Below are 20,731 nucleotides of genomic sequence, written 5' to 3' on the forward strand. Positions count from 1 at the left end.
GGGTACTCTTGGTAGGGTGACAGCATCTGGAGAAAATAGTCTGTTGTGTTACATGCTATGAAAATAAATCATCAAAATTATCTCAGCACTTAGTTTCAGTGCAGATTAAAGCATACATCCTTAAGAACTCTAGAAACATAGACTAGTTAGTACTGGTGCTAGTACCTGCTGGAGGTAATAGCACACCAGCTATCTATGATTTTTCATGTCCAAAGGAAGCAGTAAGAATTTTATTTCAGATGTCTTGCCCTCACAATTGCATGCACTTGTCATAGCAAAAATAGTTTTACAGTTGGTTCTAGACCTTATGTGCAGGCAGAGTACAAATAACAACTCTAAGTTACTATACTGGTTTTTTGCATTAGGACTACACCTAAAATACCAGATTTAAAGCAGGTTTTGGCAGATAATGTGCATTAAGAAGGTCTTGGGTACAGTTTGTTCAAGTCCTGTCCTCAAGAGATGAGAGTCTCTATCTCTTTGCAAAACTGTCTTCCTGTGTCTCTGAGTCCTGGAAGTTACTGATAAATACCTGTAAGAAATTTGGATGCTCATATTTAGTATTCTTAAAATCAGTTCTTACCCTCATAGGGTGAGTGGACACTGGTCCTTTTGAAGGTGTAGATGTTACATAAAAACCTGTACAGTTCTCATGTCACGAGGAGAAATTCTGCATATAATTTAAAGAAAAGACTACTGCTCAGCTTCTGATGAAAGTTGATAGTCCATACCCTATGGCCAGTGTGAGGAGAGTGGAGTGCAGGGAATCATCTTCCTTGTGCATTTAACTGGTCAGCAGGAGGAGGAGGTTGCAGCCAGAACTGTGCAGCTGCTGGGAGCTCAAAGGCCACCCTGGAACGTGTTCAAAGCACACTGATGCTTTTTTCACATCAGCCTGTATTAGGCAAGTAATATTCCTCATCAGAGAGCAATCTTCTACCCCAAAAACAGTGGCAAAATGAACAGGAGAATCCATGATTTTCACCAAAAACTGACTTCCATCTGAATTTCTTCCAAAACTCATAAATCTAACATTTTATACTTTCCTCAGGGATTGCCTTGCCCTTGGCAGAGCCTGGAGTGGTATAGGATACACTTCTTCTGTCAACAAGATAATGTGAAGAAGCACTTAGGGAAACATTTCCATGCGCATATGTGAGGAAGCTTTGCTCATGTTCAGTGAGCTGGCTGCAGGTGATAATTATCACCCTGGTCTGGAAACCAGCATAATCCTAATAATTTGGTGCTATGCCTGAGCTAGTAAGACTTGCTTCTCAGTCTTAGGAAAACAGGGTCATGTATTGAAACATTAGTAGTAATACTTTAAGAAGCTGATGATTAGCAGCAGCTGAACAAATGGTTTGCTGTAAGGTGATGAGTGTTTTGTACTGTTACATAAGCTTATTCAGAATTTAGTTAGCTAATAACTAGAAACAAATGGTCTCCCTCTTTATTTCCAAAGGAAGGAATTTATGTAGAAGAATAACTCACCAAGTGCATTGCTGTGAGATCAGTCTGATGTATATGTGGATCCTCTAGTTTCATAAAGTACTTAATCAGTTTTGTCAGCTATTTGCCTGTAAGAAATGTGTAATTATTTTTGTGTAGTGGAAAATACTTGTATATGTTATATGTTTTATACAGATAGCCAAAATTTTCAGAACCAAACATTGAAGTTTAGGTTTAAGTCCATACTTAAGTGTGTGTAGTGTATTTAAGTGTGGATTTATGACCCTAACTTCAACACTCTTTCTTTAAAACCTTTGATTAAATTCCTTTGTATTATATCTGCAGTTGGGTAGACTGATGTCTTTGATTGCAAGATTTTATTCATGACAATAAATTTAATGTAGGGCATTTCTGGGCTTCCTGTCTTAGACAGGTGTGTCTGTGTCCCAAGGGTCTTAGTAGGAGTAGGTGAATGTAAGAAAGTAGAAGGGGTTTCTTGTTTGTTTTAATAACTAGTGTATGTTTATGCATCAAGAATTGCATGATACATTTATTGGCATATCTTTTTCATGGTGCCTTTTCGGTAGAGAGATGCGTAATACTTGTCCAGCTCCACTTTGGGATATCTCCTTGAAGCTTTCTGATCTGATCAGAATGAGGTCTGAAGTCTCTATTCAAGTAGTAGGAAGTAAAAATAAAAATGTACAAGTGATAGTAGTAAATATAAAAAAGTAATGCATATAAAAGTAACAGTAATACATGAAATAGGAATCTTCTCATGAGGTTTTTATTTCATCTGGTTTTGTGTGTAAGTGCTGGCCAAAATAAAATGTTGTTTTTCCTCAGGTGAGAGACCTCTCTATTGCATACTTCCTGGTTGGACTAACATATCTGTATGTTGGAGTGATAATTTTTGCGTCTTTCCCTTCTCCACCATTATCCAAAGAATGTATTGAACAGGTGAGATATTTTACTGCAGTATGAATTTCATGGAATCACAAAATGGGTTTTTTTGAGGGAATCACAGTGGGTCATCTGGTCCCACCTCCCTGCTCAAGCAGGGCCACCCCAGAGCATGTGGCACAGATGGTTCTGGAATATCTTCAGCGAAGGAGACCCCAGAATTTCTGTGGATGATTTGTTCCAGTGCACAGTCACTGACGTTGTGAAGTTCTTGGTGTTCAGCTGGAGCTTCCTGTGCATCAGTTTCTGTCTGTTGCCTCTTTTCCTATTGCTTGGCACCACCAAGAAGAGCCAGATCCATCCTCTTGGCATCCTCCTTTCAGATACCTGTATACATTGATGAGGTACAGCAGGAACAGGCTCCCTCAGCCTTTCCTTGTAAGAGAGATGCTCCAGTCCCTTCCTCGTCTTTGTAGCCCTGAGCTGGACCCGCTCCAGGAGCTCCATGTCTTTATTGTACTGAGGAGCCCAGAACTGGACACAGCATTCCAGATGTGCCTCACCAGGGCTGAGTATAGGGGCAGGATCACCTAGCAGGAGAATATGAATCCATCTGCCTAAAAAGTCAGGTGGCCCTTCCACAGCCTAGATTATTTGAGGATGTTCAGAAGATCAGAATGTAATTCCTTATGTAATACTAACATTGACATCAGCCTAGTAATATCCAAAAATTTGTTGTTATTTGGTGTCAAGGCAAAGAGGGAGAGGATTTTTCATGTTATGGAGTTAATTTAGCAATTGTAGTTTGGATTTTATCCCATTCTTTCTGGCACACAGATATTAAAAACCAGCAGATACATGTAAATAAGCCACCACCGATGTGTAACATTACTTATATGTTTAGAATTTTCTAGATAACTTTCCCAGTGATGACATCATGTCATTTGTTGCAAGAATATTCCTGCTGTTCCAAATGATGACTGTATACCCACTGTTGGGCTATCTGGCACGAGTTCAGCTGTTAAGACAGTTTTTTGGAAATGCTTACCCAAGGTAAGAAGTCTGTTTCTTGACAATAGTTTGGCACACTTTGGTTAACTGGCCTTCTGTTGTCAGAAATCTGTTTTTTGGGGATTTTCTTTCTATATTAGGTACATTTCATAAGCTAGTTTCACAGAGTTTTTAGAGTCAGGATGAATAGGCATGCAAAATAAAGTTGCCTGAAAGTGAGAACTGCTACAGTTTGCCAGAGCAGAATAACAGGAATGGGGGGTGTCTTTAGTTTAGCTCTTCATTTTATCAATAAATAGGAATTTTGTCAACACAGTCCTTTTGTGTTATGCAATTATGTGGCAAAAGAAAAGTAGTACAGGAAAAGAAATTGTTTAGTCCAGAACCATTTCATCTAGCAATCCTTAAGCTGTGAAAAACATATACTCAGATACTATCCTTTCAGCATGCCATTTTTGTTTTGATTGTGCATGATTAGTAATCATCCGTCTGTTTTTAAACAGAGTGAATAGCTAAGTGAGTTGTTAGTTGTGCTATCTGGGCTGCTGCTATGCTTATAAAAATAGCTTTTCACATGCTAATTTCAGAGATGAGCCACACCCTTGCATTTGTACAGTAACTGTACTCCAGGGAAGAGCTGATGCAGATTTCAGTTTTAGTTTGTTTTTTTAAATAAAACCTAGGACATTTATATTTGGAGTACTGGAGCACTGAATTTATCACAGCTGAGAAGTTGCCATTTATCTCCAAGTTTCTTATTTTGTATTGTGAATTACTGTTGATGGAGGAAAGGAGAAAAAAAAATCCTCTCAGGAAGGAATGTGTATTTCCTTTGTGGCATCAGCAGTTCAGGTCGGCAGAGATGTTGTTCCAAGTTTCTTCTGAGTCCTAAAATAGGTATGAGAAGTTCTAGAAACTGGATGCCTAAAATTAGGCAGTGAAATAAGTGGCTGCTTTTTTTTAACTCTGAATTGTGTGCAGTTCAATGTTGAGATTTTTAGGAACTGCTTCAAGTTACTGTTGGAAACAAGGCCATTTATTTAAGTGCTAAAGATGGATTTCACAGTCACTGGGAAATAGTCTTGTCCTTTATATTATGTGGATTTGTCTTTTCCTACCTCCTCCCTCTAGTTACTCTGACCAGAATGGTTTTCATTTCCCTCATGGCCTCTCCTAGAACCTACAGCTTTATGCCAGTCTTCTCTCAGGTTAATTCCAGCTTGCTGTTTTAAGCCTTCATGGTATGACGAATTTGATGATGCAGATACTTGCTTGATTCTTGCCTCCAGGATGTCCTGTGGGTAGCTTCACTCATTTTTAATTTTTTTTTTTTTTTTTAAGACTCCTTGTAGTGAAGTATTTAAAGCTTCTGAGAAATCAAAAATTGTTTCTAGGAAGCCATATAAGTCTCTCCAACCTGTAGTGATAAAGTAGTGTCATATTCTGGCTGTCTCTCGCTAGCTGGCATCCGAGGTGTCTCAAATATGGTGCAGAAATCACTCAGTTAACTTTCAGGCTCTGGTTTCTGTGCATTTACAAAGTCAGCCCTTGTTTTATTCTATGCAGTGAAGACTTACTGAAGGCTGGTAGCAAGCAAAAGACATGTCTTTGGGAGGATAGTAAAGGTTTACTGCCTGGTTGTGAAATGTGTCTTCATGACTGGTTCTTGTCCCCTAAACCAACAAAGCTCCTTTAGTAGCACTTTATCACCTCTCTAGGAGAAAACTTCAGTATTTTTGGTTTTTCCCAGAGCTGCTTTTGTAGGGAAATGTTTTGCATGAAGATGTTGCTCTTACTGACATAGGCTGATGTCTTACTGGAGAGCTCGTTGATTAACTCTGAAGAACCTGCCTGGAAATATTAAGTTCTGTGGCTTTTTTGTAGAAAAATGAGCACTCTGCTAATAGTTGAATATACTTGGCTTCTTTTCTCAAAATCCTCATTAAACAGGGCTAACAGCTCTTGGGCAATAAGAATATCGACCTGCAGAAATTCATGCTTTACCTCTTAGATATCTGTATAAGGTGAATATATGGAGGTGAACATCCTGGGTCACATGTCTGGAGAAAATTTTTGTGTGAGTAATGAACCCAAGGGATGTAAAAGGAGGAAAAGAACAGGATCTCTGTTGGCAACCCAGCCTCATTTAACCCTGTGATTCTATATGTTAAAGCACGTAATCTTCGCATAGGTGCATCTTCCTTCTATTCAGTTTTCTTTGCAGCTAAGAGGAATGTTATAAATTTGCCTTCTGGCTATAATTGTCCAAACAAAACCAACAAAAAGAACAGTGTCTAACAGAAACACCCTGTCCTTTGGCCCAAGTTTCCATTAGATACTTTCCCATCTTCATTTTTAAGCTGTTGGTTGTTTCACATGGAAGCTCACTGATTTTAAAAGCCAGACTTCTTCACATCAGCAGTTATGTGGAGGTATGGCTACCTTCCGCTGCTGTGGATGGGGTTAACAGACCCCATTAAGTGATTAAATGGAGTACTTAGAATTTTGGATAGATGCGATTTAAAGCAAATAGCTTGATCTAGCACATGTTTACAGGGCTACCAGGTAGTTTTTATTTCTTGGGAGTGATTGTATTGCTCAGATCAATTTCATTCTCAGGGTTTTACCCCTTTTTATTTATCTGTCGCTGGTTATAATAAAGCACCAAGATATTAGTTTGCTGTTTTGCAGTTTATAGTCTTGATTTTTGAACTAATCAAAGGCAAATTGTACCAAAAGCAGCATCATGGTTCATATTTTATTTTGTTCTGGTAAACCATGGATCATAAATGGATTATCATGAAAAACTACATACTCATCTTCAAAGGTGCTTTTATTGTCTGAAGACTTGATTTTCATCTCTTTTGTCCAGTGCTTTTTAGATATGCTGCTGTGCTATTTTTCTATGAACAGCTCTTTGTTCTGTGTACCTATGGTGTATCCTACTAACCCATAGTCTTGAGTGATGAAGCAGCTCAGCCTCTCCAAACTTAAAAGCTTAAACAGACAGTATGTAACTTTTCTTCTCCCAGGTTTCCCAATAGAGATAAGCTGAACAGTGGAAACTTGCTTATCTGAAAGGAAATGAGTCTTGTCTTCCAACAGTAAGGAGGAGAGCAAAAGCATCCTTGATTCCAAGAAGGAGGATTCTCCTTGCTCTTATGTACAATTATCATTCTCCTGTGTCTCTGTGTATCTTAAAATTAAATATATATATAGATATCCTAGACACAGTAGTTTTCTTACAGACATCATCACATAGAATCATGGAGTTGTTTGGATTGGAAAGGAGACTTTGAAGATTATTTAGTCCCAACCCCCTGCCATGGGCAGGGACAGCTTTGACTAGACCAGCTTGCCCAGACCCCCCATCCAGACTGGCCTTGAACACTTCCAGAGGTGGGGCATCCACAGCTTGCCTGGGAAACCTCTTCCAGATCAGATCACACTCACAGTAGAGTTTCTTCCATATATTTAACCTAAATCTCCCCCTTTCAGTGTGTGCCCATTCCTCCTTGCCCTGTCACTCCAGTTCCTGTCAGAGAATCCCTCTCCAGCTTCCCTGTGGGCCCTTCAGATACCAGAAGGTGTCTGTGAGGTCCCCACACAGCCTTCTCTTCTCCAGGCTGAACAGCCCCAACTTGCTCAGCCTATCCTCATAGGGAGGTGCTCCAGTCCCCTCAGCAACCTGCTGGCCCTCCTCTGCACTTGCTCTAACAACTCCTTGTCCTCCTGCTGGGGACCCCAGAGCTGGATGCAGTGCTCCAGCAGAGTGCAGAGCAGAGGAGCAGAATCGCCTCTCTCAATCTGCTGGCCAGTGCTGCTTTGGATGCAGCCCAGGATTTCCTTGTGAAAAAGGACTGTGGGCTCATGGTGAGTTTTTCACCAGCCACCACCCCCAAGCCTTCCTCACAGGGCTGCTCTCAATCACTTCTCTGCCCAGCCTGTGGGTGTGGCTGGGATTGCTGGAATGCAGGTGTAGGACCTTGCACTCAGCCTTGCTGAACTCCCTGAGGTTTGCATGGTCCCACCTCTCAAGCCAGTCCAGGTCCCTGGGGATGCCGTCCCTTCCCATCAGCATGTCCACTGCATCATACACAGCCTGATGCTGAGGGTGCACTCCATCAATAAATCCTTCAGCCTTTCTCTAATTCCTAGAAAAGATTTAGAAATGAGAGAAAACATCTTAATTCCTTCTTTTATTTGCAAAATATATGCTAGTATACAGATTACAACAGAGAAAATTATGTACTGGGACAAAACCCAAGGAACTTTACATTCTCTCTGCTCTCCCTGTGTTAAGGAAGGCCAAAATTTTGTGTGTTGGGTAATTGCTTTCTTTACTAAAATGAGATATGTTTGTAAAGGCGTCATTTAACAGCTGATTTAGGGCCAGATGCATGTGCTTTATCTGCTGTTTCTTATTTGACTCTGGATCTTCTTATATGTAGAGAAAGCCAATTTTTTGATTGTTACTACTAGCTCTTGGTTAAAGTGATATTTGTGACAGAGATTCCCTTGATTAATTATATGGTGTGTATTAAGTGCTATATACAGTCATCTGATAATTTTTTAAAACTTTCTAACGTCTTTTCTGTTCTGAGGGGTTAAATGAGCTGACAGACAAAAATTACTTATCTTTCCTTAATGATTGTCCTCCCTTTACTCCATGGCAGCCCAGCAGACCTGCCAGTTCTCCCAGAGATGTATGTCTTCTGATGTAGTAAAATACATTTCTTCTGTTTGCATGCACATTTGCTTGTCTGCTCTTCATCTAATTTCTGTCTAGCTTCTTAAAGGTTGGGACTCATTGTCTTTTTACCAATGTCACTTGAGTTAGATTTCCAGGAGGAAAATTTGGTTTTAGATACAGAAACCTGTCAAAAATATTTACTTGGACGATCCTTATTTTTCTTAGTTCCTTGCTTTCCAGTTTCCCTTATGGTGTGTGTTCATCCTGTGACTCCATGCTGAGTTCAGAACTTCTGAGAGAACTTAAAACTAGAGGGATTTAAAATCAGTTTCTGTCGTTAAATCTCCCCTGTGCTAGGGTTTGGTTTCACTGTTTTTGACATGATTCTTACTTTGAGGATGCCAAAGTTAATTAGATATATATGATCACTGCTGTTCAGTGACTTAAGTGTAGCTGCCACTTCCACAGGAGAGAACTTGATGGAGCAAGTCCTTTAAAGATCTTCTGTCTTAGAAGGTTGTTTCTCCACTCTGTCAATGTGAAAGGTTAACCTTGCCAGGAGATAAAAACACAAGACTTAGGGGAAAGCTTGCTTTTCCTTTTCTTGTTTTTTTTTTTTTTCTCCTCTCTTTTATCATATTTGTGGGATTGCAGGATTTTGCAGGTGAGCAGTGATTCCGTTTATAGAAAAGAACTAGCATCTTCATCTGCCCGGCTGGGTATGTAGACTGAGGACAGAATACAAAAGACCTGCCATGGGTGTGCCTCCTTTGTGAATTACAGCCTCCTTCAGGCAACCCAACCTGTGCCTCAGAACAGTAGCCCTAACCAGGCAGACAGTCCAGCCCTGGCATGGGCCACCCAACTCTGCTGCCATGAGGAAGAAAACACTTAGAAGACACCTGTACGTGACCAGGGTGATTAAGCAAAAATAGGTCAAATATTTTCTAAATACTTTCCTTTGTATAATTGTAATAGGCAGTGGTATGGTTATGTCCCCTGCCTCCAAATGCTGTTTTCCTGACTGTCCTTTTGCAATGTGTGGTGAGCATTAATTTTACTATAAGCCTGTGTCAGGTTTAAACTGAGCAATTCAGAACTTGTTAAAATGTCACAGGCTATGAGAAATGCTTCTCCTGTCTGGAACACACCTACATGGAACTCTGGACTCTTAGGAAAAGTACTGTCTCAAATAATGTAGCTACCAGTAGCTCTAGGTATCAGATTTTACTTTATTCAGAAGGGTAGGGTTTTTTTCCTAAATGGTAGTGCCTTTCTCCCCATCAAGATCAAGACTTTTTCCCCATCCTGGAGATGAGCTGAGCTGAGCTGTGACTATCTGCCTAGGTAAAAGAGAGGGTTTGAAGGTTAAATACCTGTTGTCCAGTGTCATGGTTACAGCTCAGGCTGTTTCAAAAGATAGAGAAAGGAGCAAGGACATTCCAGGAGAGGAATGCAGTGCAGTCTTTGACATTGAAACAGATAGCCTTTTCAGACCTTCTGATTCTGGTATTTTTTTTGAGGAATCTAATTTTAACAATGAAAACTGCAAACCACTACTCTACAAGTACTGAGTTGCTTTGGAGGCTTCAGCATTTGAGGGCCATTGCTTTCAACTGACCAGAACACATTGTCCCCACCTCAAGCCAATAATCCAGATCAAGAAATTGAAAAATGTTTCATTTCACATCAAACATACAGACTGTTTACTTTAAAAATCTAGAAGAATCTAGAATTTTTTTTTAAACAGCTTTGAACAACAAAATCATGTCTTCAGAGCATACCAGAATAAAGTATTTCAGAGATTTTTCAGGCTTTCTGCTAAAATACTCCAGACTGACACAAATTTGCAAAACATTTTTTAATTAGTAAGCCTGCACTGGTTTTAGTCCCTCTTTTAGTCCCTAAAAAAAAAAAATCTCAGCAAAATAAGAATGGAAGAAGTGCTGTCATTTTCTGGGCCCATAAACTTTCTGCTTCAATTGTGTGATAGTAAGATTTGCGATCTGCCACATGTAGGGAGAGAGGAAGTTGTTTTTAATGGCAGATGTTTTTTTGTGAACGGGTTAATTAACCGTCTTTCCTTAGCAGCATTAGAGAAGGTGTACACATTGAGTCCCTAAGGAGTCTGATTCTTGGGAATTTATTTTTTGTTCACATGATCTTACCAGATTTATATCCAAGTAAGGTTTTTTTAAACTTAAACAGCTGATGTAGTCTCACTGCAATTGTTCTCTCTATTGATCTCTAAGGTCCCTCTTGTATGACTCTTAGAATGTCATGTACAAAATTAAAGATATTTTTCTGTCTTTTTGAAATCAATTTTAAAGATTGAAGGTTAAAAACAGTCTGTAACTTACATTATTCCTTTGTGTTTTAATTGCCTTCATTTCCTTAACTTTAATGAGACTATTCTGTGTCTCTAATCTTTCTTCCTAACTTGGAAAGCAGCAAGTTTCAGCCATAGCCATGGAAACTGTCACTTTTTAAAAGTTTGTTAGTTAGTTACATCCTCCATAATACACATACTTTCTACAGTGAAGAAAAAGTTAGCCTTGGCTTACAGGTTTTGTATATTTTAGGAAATCATATCCTCCAGAAGAATAAACAAAGCCTGTAAGTGTATGTATGTTTCCTCTGTGAGAATTCTTTTTTCCCTTCATAGAAACAGCTGTGTGACCAAAATATCACAGGTTTTTATTCTATTTCCTGACTTTACCTTATGCTAAAATATGCCAACATTTCATATTCTTGAAAGAAAAGTGATACTTTCCTGAGTCTCAGCTCTGTGCATAACTGCACTGAATTTGTCTCATGCAGTAAAAGCTGTTTTTGCAGAACATAAAATCTCTATTTTTCTCATCCTTAATGCAAAAGGAAAGCAACATGAAATTATTTGTAAAAACAAATTGAACAAAAAAATTCAGCATAAATAGGGCAGAAGCAAGGAAGTTCATTACAGTTCATATACTGTAAGACATCCAGCACTGTAAATGTTTGTCCTCTATCAAAATGCAGTAGAGTTCAAATTGTGAGGTTTTATTTCCCCCCTAATAGTGTCTGTAGTGTTTTCCACTTGACACATCGTTGCCTTTCTTCTGGTTTCCATTAGATCACTTTGAGCGATTCAGATCATTCTGTGAACAAGCTAATTCTTTTGTGTGGGAATTAAGTTATACAATATTGTTTTTTGGTATTTCAATATCCATCTGAAATGCCTGAGTGCTGAATACCACATATGATGTTTTTTATAAGAATTGCCAAATTACACATTCTTATTCCTTAAGAATATTTTGAGTCAAAATACTAGATATTTAGAAATTAGCACTCTGAATGTTCAGTAGATTACATGTTTGCTGTTAAATTAATTAGCTTTAATACAGTGAGTCATGCAAATGAAAGCACCATCCGTGTACCAGTTAAATGTTAGAGTAAATGATGGACAGTGGTGGTATTTTGTAATAAATATAACAGATTTTAACATTCTTTCCTCACTTTCCCGTAGCCTTTTCCACGTGCTTATCCTGAACCTAGCCATTGTAGGAGCTGGAGTAGCAATGGCAAGATTTTATCCAAATATAGGAGGTATCATAAGGTGAGTGTTGCTTTCGTTGAGCTTCCGTGTGATGTTGCTACATTTGTGACTTGATGTTGAAAAGGAACACTAATAATTCTACCTTTATATTTTGTGAAGCTTACGCCTTCCTAAGTTGTAAATAATGATTTGGTGCGTAAACAATCAGCTTGCAAAGCTCTGACATCTGTTATTGTGCCTCTGTGTCTGAGGTGGTTGAGTATTACGGGAGCTGCATCTGAGGACCTTTTACTCTACTCATAAAAGAGTATGGTGCCAGAAGAAAAGTTGCTTTGTTACTGTGTTCTTTTCTCAGGTTTCTGTTTTATATTAAGACAATTTGAACCTGGTTTGAAGGTGCATAATAAAAAAACCCAAGAAAGCAAGTAACTTTAAAGGGAAAAGTGGCATCAAAGTTGTGCTTCTAAATTGTATCTTAAATTTCCTATGTTGATAAAAAGATAGGATTTCTATAATTAGAAAATATTAGAGGAAATAATAAGTAGTCTTATTTTACTATGTTTGACACCAACATATTTATATGCATTGTCATTTATTCTTGGTTTGCATCTTTCCTAAAGCAATCAGGAGAGGAAGGTGTATTTAAAAATACAGAAATCTGCAATTATAAAACCAGAATGACAGGTTTGGGTCTGACCAAAATAGCAAAATAACTTACTTTTTCTCAGTGGCTGATCTTTGAGGGTTTTTCCTATTTCCTCTTTTTCTTCTACCTCTCCTTGTAGTAAAATTTTTTGTATTCCTGTAATAGTTAATCATTGTCATCTTGACGCTTAAAATGATAGAATGGACCTTACGGTTCAAAGGGGCCTTGAGGATCACCTAGTTCCAACCTCCTGGCACGGGCAAGGAATACCTTCCTCTAGACCAGGTTGCTCAGAGCCCCATCCTACCCAGCCTTGGACATTTCCAGGGACAGGCCATCTATACCTTTCCTGGGCAACATGTTCCAATGTCTCAGCACCCTGACAGGAATGAATATCTTCCTGATAATCTAATTTGGTTAAACATTTTGCAGTACATGTCTCTATTTGCAAATTGGTGCTTATCTCTTCTAATATTCTAATATTCTAATCTCTTCTAATATTGTGCGTACTACCCAAATATGTTGAACAGTGCATTTCCAGCAGATAAATTGTCTTTATACAGTCTAACTTGAATGTTTGCAAGTTAGACTGATCTTTCCTCTGAAAGAAATGTTCAGATGTATGAAACAAAATATGTTGTTACTTAGTAACATTTGGCTGCTTAGTAGATGAAATTAATGAGAACATTTTTGTAAGCAAGTGAGAGGTTAGAAAAAGAACAGTTAAATGTTTACCTTGCTGTGGTTCATCATGTTGCCATAAGGGCATGTTGTTCCTTTTAGGTCTGGAGAATGACTTGCTAGAAGCTCATTAAATAAATTAAAATGAGAGTTGCAGATTCAGGAACATTTCTATATATAAATGCTTTAATGTGTGTTCTCAGATCTCTGGGTACAATGAGGTTTGCAGTTCTGACAGTAAAGGATGTGTAACAGAGGATGCACAGTCTCTTTCTCTTACGTGTTTACAATTTTTCCCAAAGAGAGTAGAAAGTCTAAGTAAGGGACTTGGTCCCCAACAGCATCACAGGATGTGACTGAAAGCCTGGATGTCAGAGTGCAGGTACAGTCAAGAAGGGGGCTGGACAACACAGAGAGTGATAATTAAATGCTAGTGAAAGGGGTCAGCAAGGAACAGAAATTTATGTTTAGTAATTGCAGACAGTCAGTATTAATCCAGATTGTTCATTGGTTTGGCAGGGGGAAATGACAACAAGAAATAAGAATAAATGCAAAGCATTCTTTCCTTTTTTTCTTTTTTTCTTCCCCTCTTCCCTCCCTTTCCTCAGATACTCTGGAGCAACATGTGGTCTGGCCTTTGTATTCGTGTATCCATCACTTATCTACATGATCTCCCTGCACCGTGCTGGGCAGCTGACGTGGCCTTCATTGATCATTCACATCTTTATAATCCTCCTTGGACTGGCTAATCTGATTGCACAATTCCTATTGTGAAAACTCCCCCTTCTCCCGTGGCTGTCACAAGTGGTAGTGCGATATTTGGCAACAGCCTTGAGCAACACTGTGAGGCATGAGAACTGTCCCCAGTGTGGGGATCTTGAGAACAGCTGCACCTTTGAAACAAATTTGAAACACATCTTTCAAGTGCTTTACAGGAAACATGTCTTGCTTCTCTGAAAACACAGGTTTATGAGAAGTGAAATGGTTCAGATTTGAGTGATACAGTTCTCATTTTGTTCAAGATACATCAAAAACTAACAAAGTTTAAATATTTTAATTTTTTACAGCACATTTCTCCAAACAAAAAGCTTCCAGCCTCAAGCTGTGGAAGTCTTTCTCCAAATGAGCTGTCCTTACCTTGATTAGCAGACATGCTTTCTCAGTATTGTTCAGTGACTCTTTGAAATGCTCTTTTGTTGCAGTTATTTTCCTGATTTGTTTAGAAAAAGAAGAATTTATTGTCTTTCCTCTTTTTTTTCAGGTTAATTTATTGTCACTTGGGTCAAAATGCACTCTTAATTTTGAATACACTATTAAATTGTTTTGGCAATATTTTTCCTCTAGGAAATTCCAACATAGAGAAACAATAAACTCATGTTTCAGTGTTTTATTCAGAACCAATATATACACAAGTTATTTGTGATCTTACAATACAAAAAAGCCGGGAGGATAAAAAAAAATTAGAACAAGACAATTAAAATTAGTATTTCAGGCTTGACCTCAGTTCAACTCTGTTACTGGGCTATTATGTGCTGTGAAGTTGTCTTGTCAGGAGTTGCATGTGGCTTTTATGGATGCATGGTGTACACAGCATTTGTTCCTCACAGGCTTGCCCTTATAGGGTCTTCCTCTGGTGGTCTCTCACTTCCCCACCATGTTACTCTAGACACTTTGGGTGTGTGTAGAGAGACAAAGACAGCACTCTTCAGAATCGTGGATGAAGTAAAAGAATTAAAGTTTTAAATAATTTTTAACAGAAGATGGAAGAATCTTGGAAGATTGTGTTGTGGGGCTGTTTTTTGGGGTTTTTTTTTACTTCTTGTTTACAGATTAAGAGGGTGTACATGCATAAGCACATAGACACCTTCCTTCATCTACCTGCTGTAACTCTGTCTTAACCCAAAACATGCAGTAATTAGGTTGCCAGACACAAGTGGGATGTCATTTTTGTGGCTGGAGAGAGAGTAGAAACTCCTCTTTGTGCAGAATTTCAGTGCATTTAAATAATCAACAAATGTAGAATAACTGAAAGAGAGCTCTGAGCAATACTAAATTCCAAAATAAGTAAAAGAGGAAAAACATTAGAGTGGTGCAATGTTTGTGAAGTAGGAGCTGGGAAAGGTAATTATATTGCAGGGTAAGGGTTCATATTTTCATCAGAAAGACAGTGAAAAACAACCTAGGTTATTCCCATGTTTCTCTGGGAAATTGTGTGAATTTTTGTAGTAATGATGTAAATCCATTTGTTTTACTTAGGCTCCTCAAGCTGTGTAAAGGATACTCACTTTCCTAAATATCCTTTGATTTGTATGAAATAAAGATTATATGGGTTTGGAATACTATCTGCAGAATACGGTGATTATTTCCAATTGTTCTTTCCTTTTGAAACTTCCTGTGCCTTTAAATGAGAATTGGAGAATATATCCATCATCTACTCTGTGTTAGAGAGAGCTATCTGCCCCTTCCTGGTCATTTTCTCCTGCATAGACTCTTACAAGAGAAGTACTTGAAAACCAAAAGGAAAGAACAAAAAGACACAGATTGCCTAGCATTGTTGGCTTATTCACATTAAGCTATTGTGCTTATTTATTATAGGTTCAGTGCTTAATTTAGGTACAAACTCTGATGAATGCAGGTAATTAAATTTGATTATATTCTTCCATGTTCCATTTGTATATGATTTCATTATTTATATCTTTGTAATTGAAATGGATAGTAAAATACCACTGATTTTAGCAGAATTAAATTCTGTTAGGATCTAGTAGTCAACAGAAATTCCTAAGAAAGACAGAATTCTTGGTGAAGTGTCCTAATTGCATCTTGTATCTGTCTCATTTTTCAGTTGTGCAATGTACAATGACTGAGTTAAAGTTTAGAAGGAAATTATTCCTTCTAGAACATTCTAAAAAGACTGTTTCAACTCTGTGTTACAGAGATAGATTCTTGCTGCACTGTTTATTTACACAAGCCTTTAAAAGCTTTGATTTGAATTGCAAACTGGTAAGCATTAGAGAGATAGCAAATATTTCATTATACTGTCATCCCCTGAAGCACACTTTCTTATAAGAAAGTATTTTTTTAATTATACTATATGCAGTTGAGATTTTCACAAGAATGAGAAGCAAGTCAGGGGTGTGTAAGTAGATTAGCATTTTCAGGGATTCTCATCTTTGTCAGGATCGTAAGTTAAACAATATCTTAAAATTTAATGCCCAAAACTTAATTTAAATTAATTTAACCTAAAACCTAGAGCTTAAATGCCCCAAAAGACCAGAAGTAGATTGCAGTGTCTTTTTTTATGCAAGTACAAAATGTAGTTCTTTACAAACACATACTTCATCTGCAGTGATGGCCAGCTAATTTCATTTCCTTAGGTTCTGTGTTCCAGGATATCATTATGTGATTTCCAAAGCAAAGAAAGTAATATATGGACCCAGCAGTGTATTGTGAAATATCATTTATTACCTTCTCACAGAAGAAAAATAATTTCTGCTGGAAATACTGAATTCTGTCTTTACACTTGAACTTTGCTGAAGTAAGCTGTGAGGTGAAACACTTTTGGCTTTGGGTATTGACTAAGAATGTAAGGTTTTCTTCCTAACAGTACCAGGCTCCTTGTTTGGCACCATCCCTAACTCATTTCGCTCTGGCAATCCAGCCCTCTGTATTTTGTGATAACTCAGTGATGCAAACTGACATTTTTGTTGCATGAGGTTTGAGCAGCTGCAGTCAGTCCTCTGTGCTGATACCATCATGTTAAAATCCAGATCCCAAGATACATAAGGCATTAACCCAGCATGACCTTCAGACATTGCCAAAGCATAAGTAGCCAGGGGAATTCCCAGGAAGCTCCAAGAGCAGTTGTGAACATGCCTGTGTGGTGAATTTGTGGACAGGTCTGTAGGTTATTACACACTTGAGCACTGATGCCAAGGGATTAGTTTTTCAATGGGAGCATTGTGATGAACAGAATTAGTTGTATTTTCTAAAGACAATGACAGATGATAGAGCTTTTAAGTCTGTCTTTTCTTACAACACAAGAAGGGCTACCTTCCCTATATGCTTGTACTAATCTCCTTCCCTACTCTGTAATGGCCTAACATAATTTTGTAATGTTATTGTTGCCCAGATTCTTCCTTTCAGCTTTTAGTAGTCTTCATAATTACTCCTAAGCTTACTGGCTCTCAGTTTTCCTTTGTTCTTCCAGTGTCTCAGAGCTGCATCTGTTCCTACAAATAATTTTCCCCTGTTCTGTCTGGATTGGCAATGTAATGCTAATGAATTAAATAATGTAGCTCAAATGACCAGTGCAGCAAATAAGAGCATTTGGAATTCAAACATTGCATCATGTAAACAGAGCGTCTCAGGGAGGATCTTTTGTGTAACATTGCCTGTTTTCTAAGAGGTTCAGCCTTTCCAAGGCCTTGTGCAGAAAATATGTGAAGATAATGGTATTTGGTTGCAACACTGAGCTCTTTGTCATGTTGATAGCTTGCATACCCAACCTCCAGGCTGCTCCCTTCTCCACCAGAGAACTCTTCTGCACAAGAGTTGTCTTCTGTTTGCAGGCTCACAGAACCCTTTTTCTCCATAGGAAGTCAGCTTGAGAGTCCAAAGGTTGCCAGGTCACTTGTTTCCCATTTTTGGTCTAACCTGGCATCTCCTAACTTTGAGTGCTCGACTCTGGGCAAGTGTTAATATGCAAGGACATGTAGTCAGCCCTAAGGCTGGTTAATTTCTTTCACAGAGTTTACTAAACAAAGTTTATATCCATCCATCGATGGCTGTCCAGAAAGCTGAGAGGCAGCAGCAGTATAGCTGAGTTACATCACAGCTGGAGCTGTGAAGGGAAGGAGGAGAGACTTCCAGGAGTAGTGCGACAGTCAAAACTAGGATATACAGTCTGCACTATGGGAAGTCCTAGAAACTCCTTTGTACAGGAGCCAGAGTGATGCTGCGATCTCCAGGTTCTGCAGTGAAATGGTAGCGAGGGAGGTGAGAGATGGTAGCGTCTGGAAAGCATGGTTTTGCCTTACAGAGTGTTGTGCTTCAGACTAAACATCAGTCACCTTTATAACAGATATGAAGATACCAGCCAGAGGAAAAATTAATAACGGGAAAAAGATTAGTGCTTGGCAATAACTGGTACTGCTACCAGCAAAACAGTGTCTCTCTTTCTTTCAGCTGGAAGCAAAAATTAATTCCTGTGGGCAGATCAGGAGATCTGGGAGCTGACTTTAGTAAAAAATACGCTATTTTAGTAGAGTTTTCAATAACTTCTTAATAGGAAGTAATATACTAATGATAGACAAAGCACTTATGTGTTTGGTTTAGCTCATTGTACCGTGCATAAGGGGGAGTACAGTGTAAGCTTTTTCCTGAGTTGGTATTCTATGAGATTGGAACCCTGATCAGTGTATTCAATTCCTTTGCACTTGAGAACACCATTAAACTTCTCTTGGAAAGGAGCAGGACTCAGCTTGCCAGATCATTGCTACCTCTGCCTCCTGTAATTTCAGATGGTGAAACCAGGGCTGCTGTGTGTTTTGTATTTCCAAACACCAGATAATCCAAGAGGGGCAGGAGGGGGTCTCTTTCTTTTTTTTTTTTCAAATTTACCTAATTACGGCTTTTCTCATATACCTCCTTTTTGTAATCCTGAAATAGATTAAACAGTCCAGATGAAAAATGCAGCTTTTTTTTGGTCACATCTTAGTATGTTTGTACTGCAGCTTGACTGAAGCTCATTTAATAATTTCCAATAGCCCAAAAACTGTTTAAAAACTGCTGTCCATGTGTTTCTTTTCATCATTGTTTGAATGGCCTTTTTTTCAATTCTGTGAACCTTGTTAACTTCTGACATTTCATTTAACTGTTAGAGGAAGTTGAGATTAGTCAGGTCATTTCAAATCAGCACAGCAAAGTCATTCAGCTGCAATAGGAGGGGAGGAGAAATGCCTACACATTTGAGTACCAGGCTAGATACCAAATGCCACACCAAAGAGAAATGTCCCCAATACCCATCTGGCTTCTTCTCTTAGAGCAAAAGAAGGTTGATTTACAAAATTACTACAGGGTATTCAAATTACCGGTCCATCACGGGAAGAGAGGTAATGCTGTTTGCTGTTTTTTTATTTATCTCTTCAGTGAATGCCTAATTTTTTTTTTTTTTTTTTTTTTTTTAATTAGCTCCCAAGTTAGCATAGGCAAGCTCTTGTACATTCCTTTATCTTACTCCAGCATAAGAGTTCAAGGGATCTGGCTGATACAGAGTGGCAGAGGCAGTGAAGATAATTTCCCAGAACACTTTGTGCTGGTTTTGTGTGTTTGGAATTTGGAAGAGCTCATGGTTGCTCTGCATTTCTTCTCCTGTAGAGGTGTAACACTCTTTACTAAGGGAAGGCTGAATTTCACTACCCTGTCTGCCATCCTTGTGCCTGAGGGGGAGGATTTGCATGACTAAAGTCCTCTGTTATGGAAATATAGCTGCTATTTAGGGTACAGCCAGATTCACAACAACAGGCAAAAGATCATATCCTGCCTCTGTGAAACTTGCCATGAGCAGATTACTCTTGACTGCTGTTCCCAAGATATAGGAACTGGTGTTCCTAGATTTATTAAGCCTTTTAAATAATTTCAGTGTTCATGATGCCCCCAGCTCCCTATTTTTACGGGGTTCAAGTGTCATCTTGTCTGTCCTCATGATACACTTTATACCAAAGGAGTTCAAAGTTAGGGGTAAACTCTATAGCCAAAACTCCAGCTAACTGTGATTTCTTTGAATAATTAATTGTGGTATCAAAGACGTAATACAATTTGCTAATCTTAATGCAGAGGCAGGAGGGTGTTGCATTTTTTAAAACAAACTGATATGGCCTAAAACAATCTTGGTCTATAAAAATATGGAAAATATGCGTTGCAACTGCATGGACTGTTCCTGCTTCTACTCCAATAGAAGAAAACAAGTCTAGTTAAAGAGTAACAGAAGAATAGAATAGTTTTTGCTCTCTGAGTGCACATGTTTATACTACTTTCTGCAGGTAGCCAGCTACCCCATTGTAGCAATTGCAATAAATGATGGCCTAGAACTTCTCCAGAAATAAACTCTTACCTAAAGGTGCATGTTTTTTCATTCCTTTCCTGTCTGTTTTCATACATAACTCATGCCCCAGTGAACCCCTTTCAGACAGCTTTATTCACCTGATTTGCACCTTGGTAATAAATTGCCATTTAGTGACATCAAAGGAGAATGTACATGACCTCAGGCTTCCACACCTTCCCTGAGAGCTTAGGAGACTGTCCCATTTCATTCCACAATCCCCATCTGCACTGGAATGTCTATACTTACCTCTGAGGACAAAAACTGCAAGTAAATTTCAACCATAGAGTAAACTTGTGAAAAACCTGGCTTCTATGGTTTTATTGTGAGGGCACATCGTTTTCTTTAACACATGACTGAGTCTTTTACCTTCATCCCATGTGTTTATACAGGGAAAATCAGGCCATTGGACAGCAGTATGTTTAAACATTGCATATGCTTCCCCATGCACCCTAACTGAAACAGCTCTCATAAAAATAAATTTGATAAAATTATGTTCTTTATTGAATCAGGGGTAGAAAAACATCAACCTCACTTTATTCAGTATGTTAAGTATCTGGAAGAGAATCACATGGTAGGATCCATATGAAGGGCAACTACAAAAACAGAAGCTTTAAAAGTCATCAAAATGCACGTAAACAAAAATTGTCTGGCAAGGGCAATCTAGACCTCTGGCTTACTTGGGATGTTTGCCATCAATAGGAATCTTTCCCT

At 38.5% G+C, this 20,731-nt stretch overlaps 1 protein-coding gene across 8 annotated transcripts in view; it reads left to right on the plus strand.

Annotated features, from left to right (window-relative positions):
• Positions 1-14,315, plus strand: part of SLC38A9 (solute carrier family 38 member 9) — a 44,649-nt gene extending 30,334 nt beyond the window's left edge. For 7 of the 8 annotated variants that reach the window (XM_014259883.2, XM_014259884.2, XM_088054423.1 and 4 more), the window contains 4 exons: positions 2,296-2,409; positions 3,257-3,405; positions 11,562-11,651; positions 13,527-14,315. In XM_014259883.2, the coding sequence (XP_014115358.1) occupies positions 2,296-2,409; positions 3,257-3,405; positions 11,562-11,651; positions 13,527-13,692 (519 nt within the window). In that variant the 3' untranslated portion in view covers positions 13,693-14,315. The remainder of the gene's footprint in view (positions 1-2,295; positions 2,410-3,256; positions 3,406-11,561; positions 11,652-13,526) is intronic. The other variant, XM_088054425.1, reaches the window with a different exon arrangement.
• The last annotated feature ends 6,416 nt before the right edge of the window (positions 14,316-20,731 follow it).

This window comes from Pseudopodoces humilis, chromosome 4 (assembly GCF_049639895.1).
Source record: "Pseudopodoces humilis isolate 2021_Gansu_Grassland_sample_001 chromosome 4, ASM4963989v1, whole genome shotgun sequence".
Classification (NCBI taxonomy): domain Eukaryota; kingdom Metazoa; phylum Chordata; class Aves; order Passeriformes; family Paridae; genus Pseudopodoces; species Pseudopodoces humilis.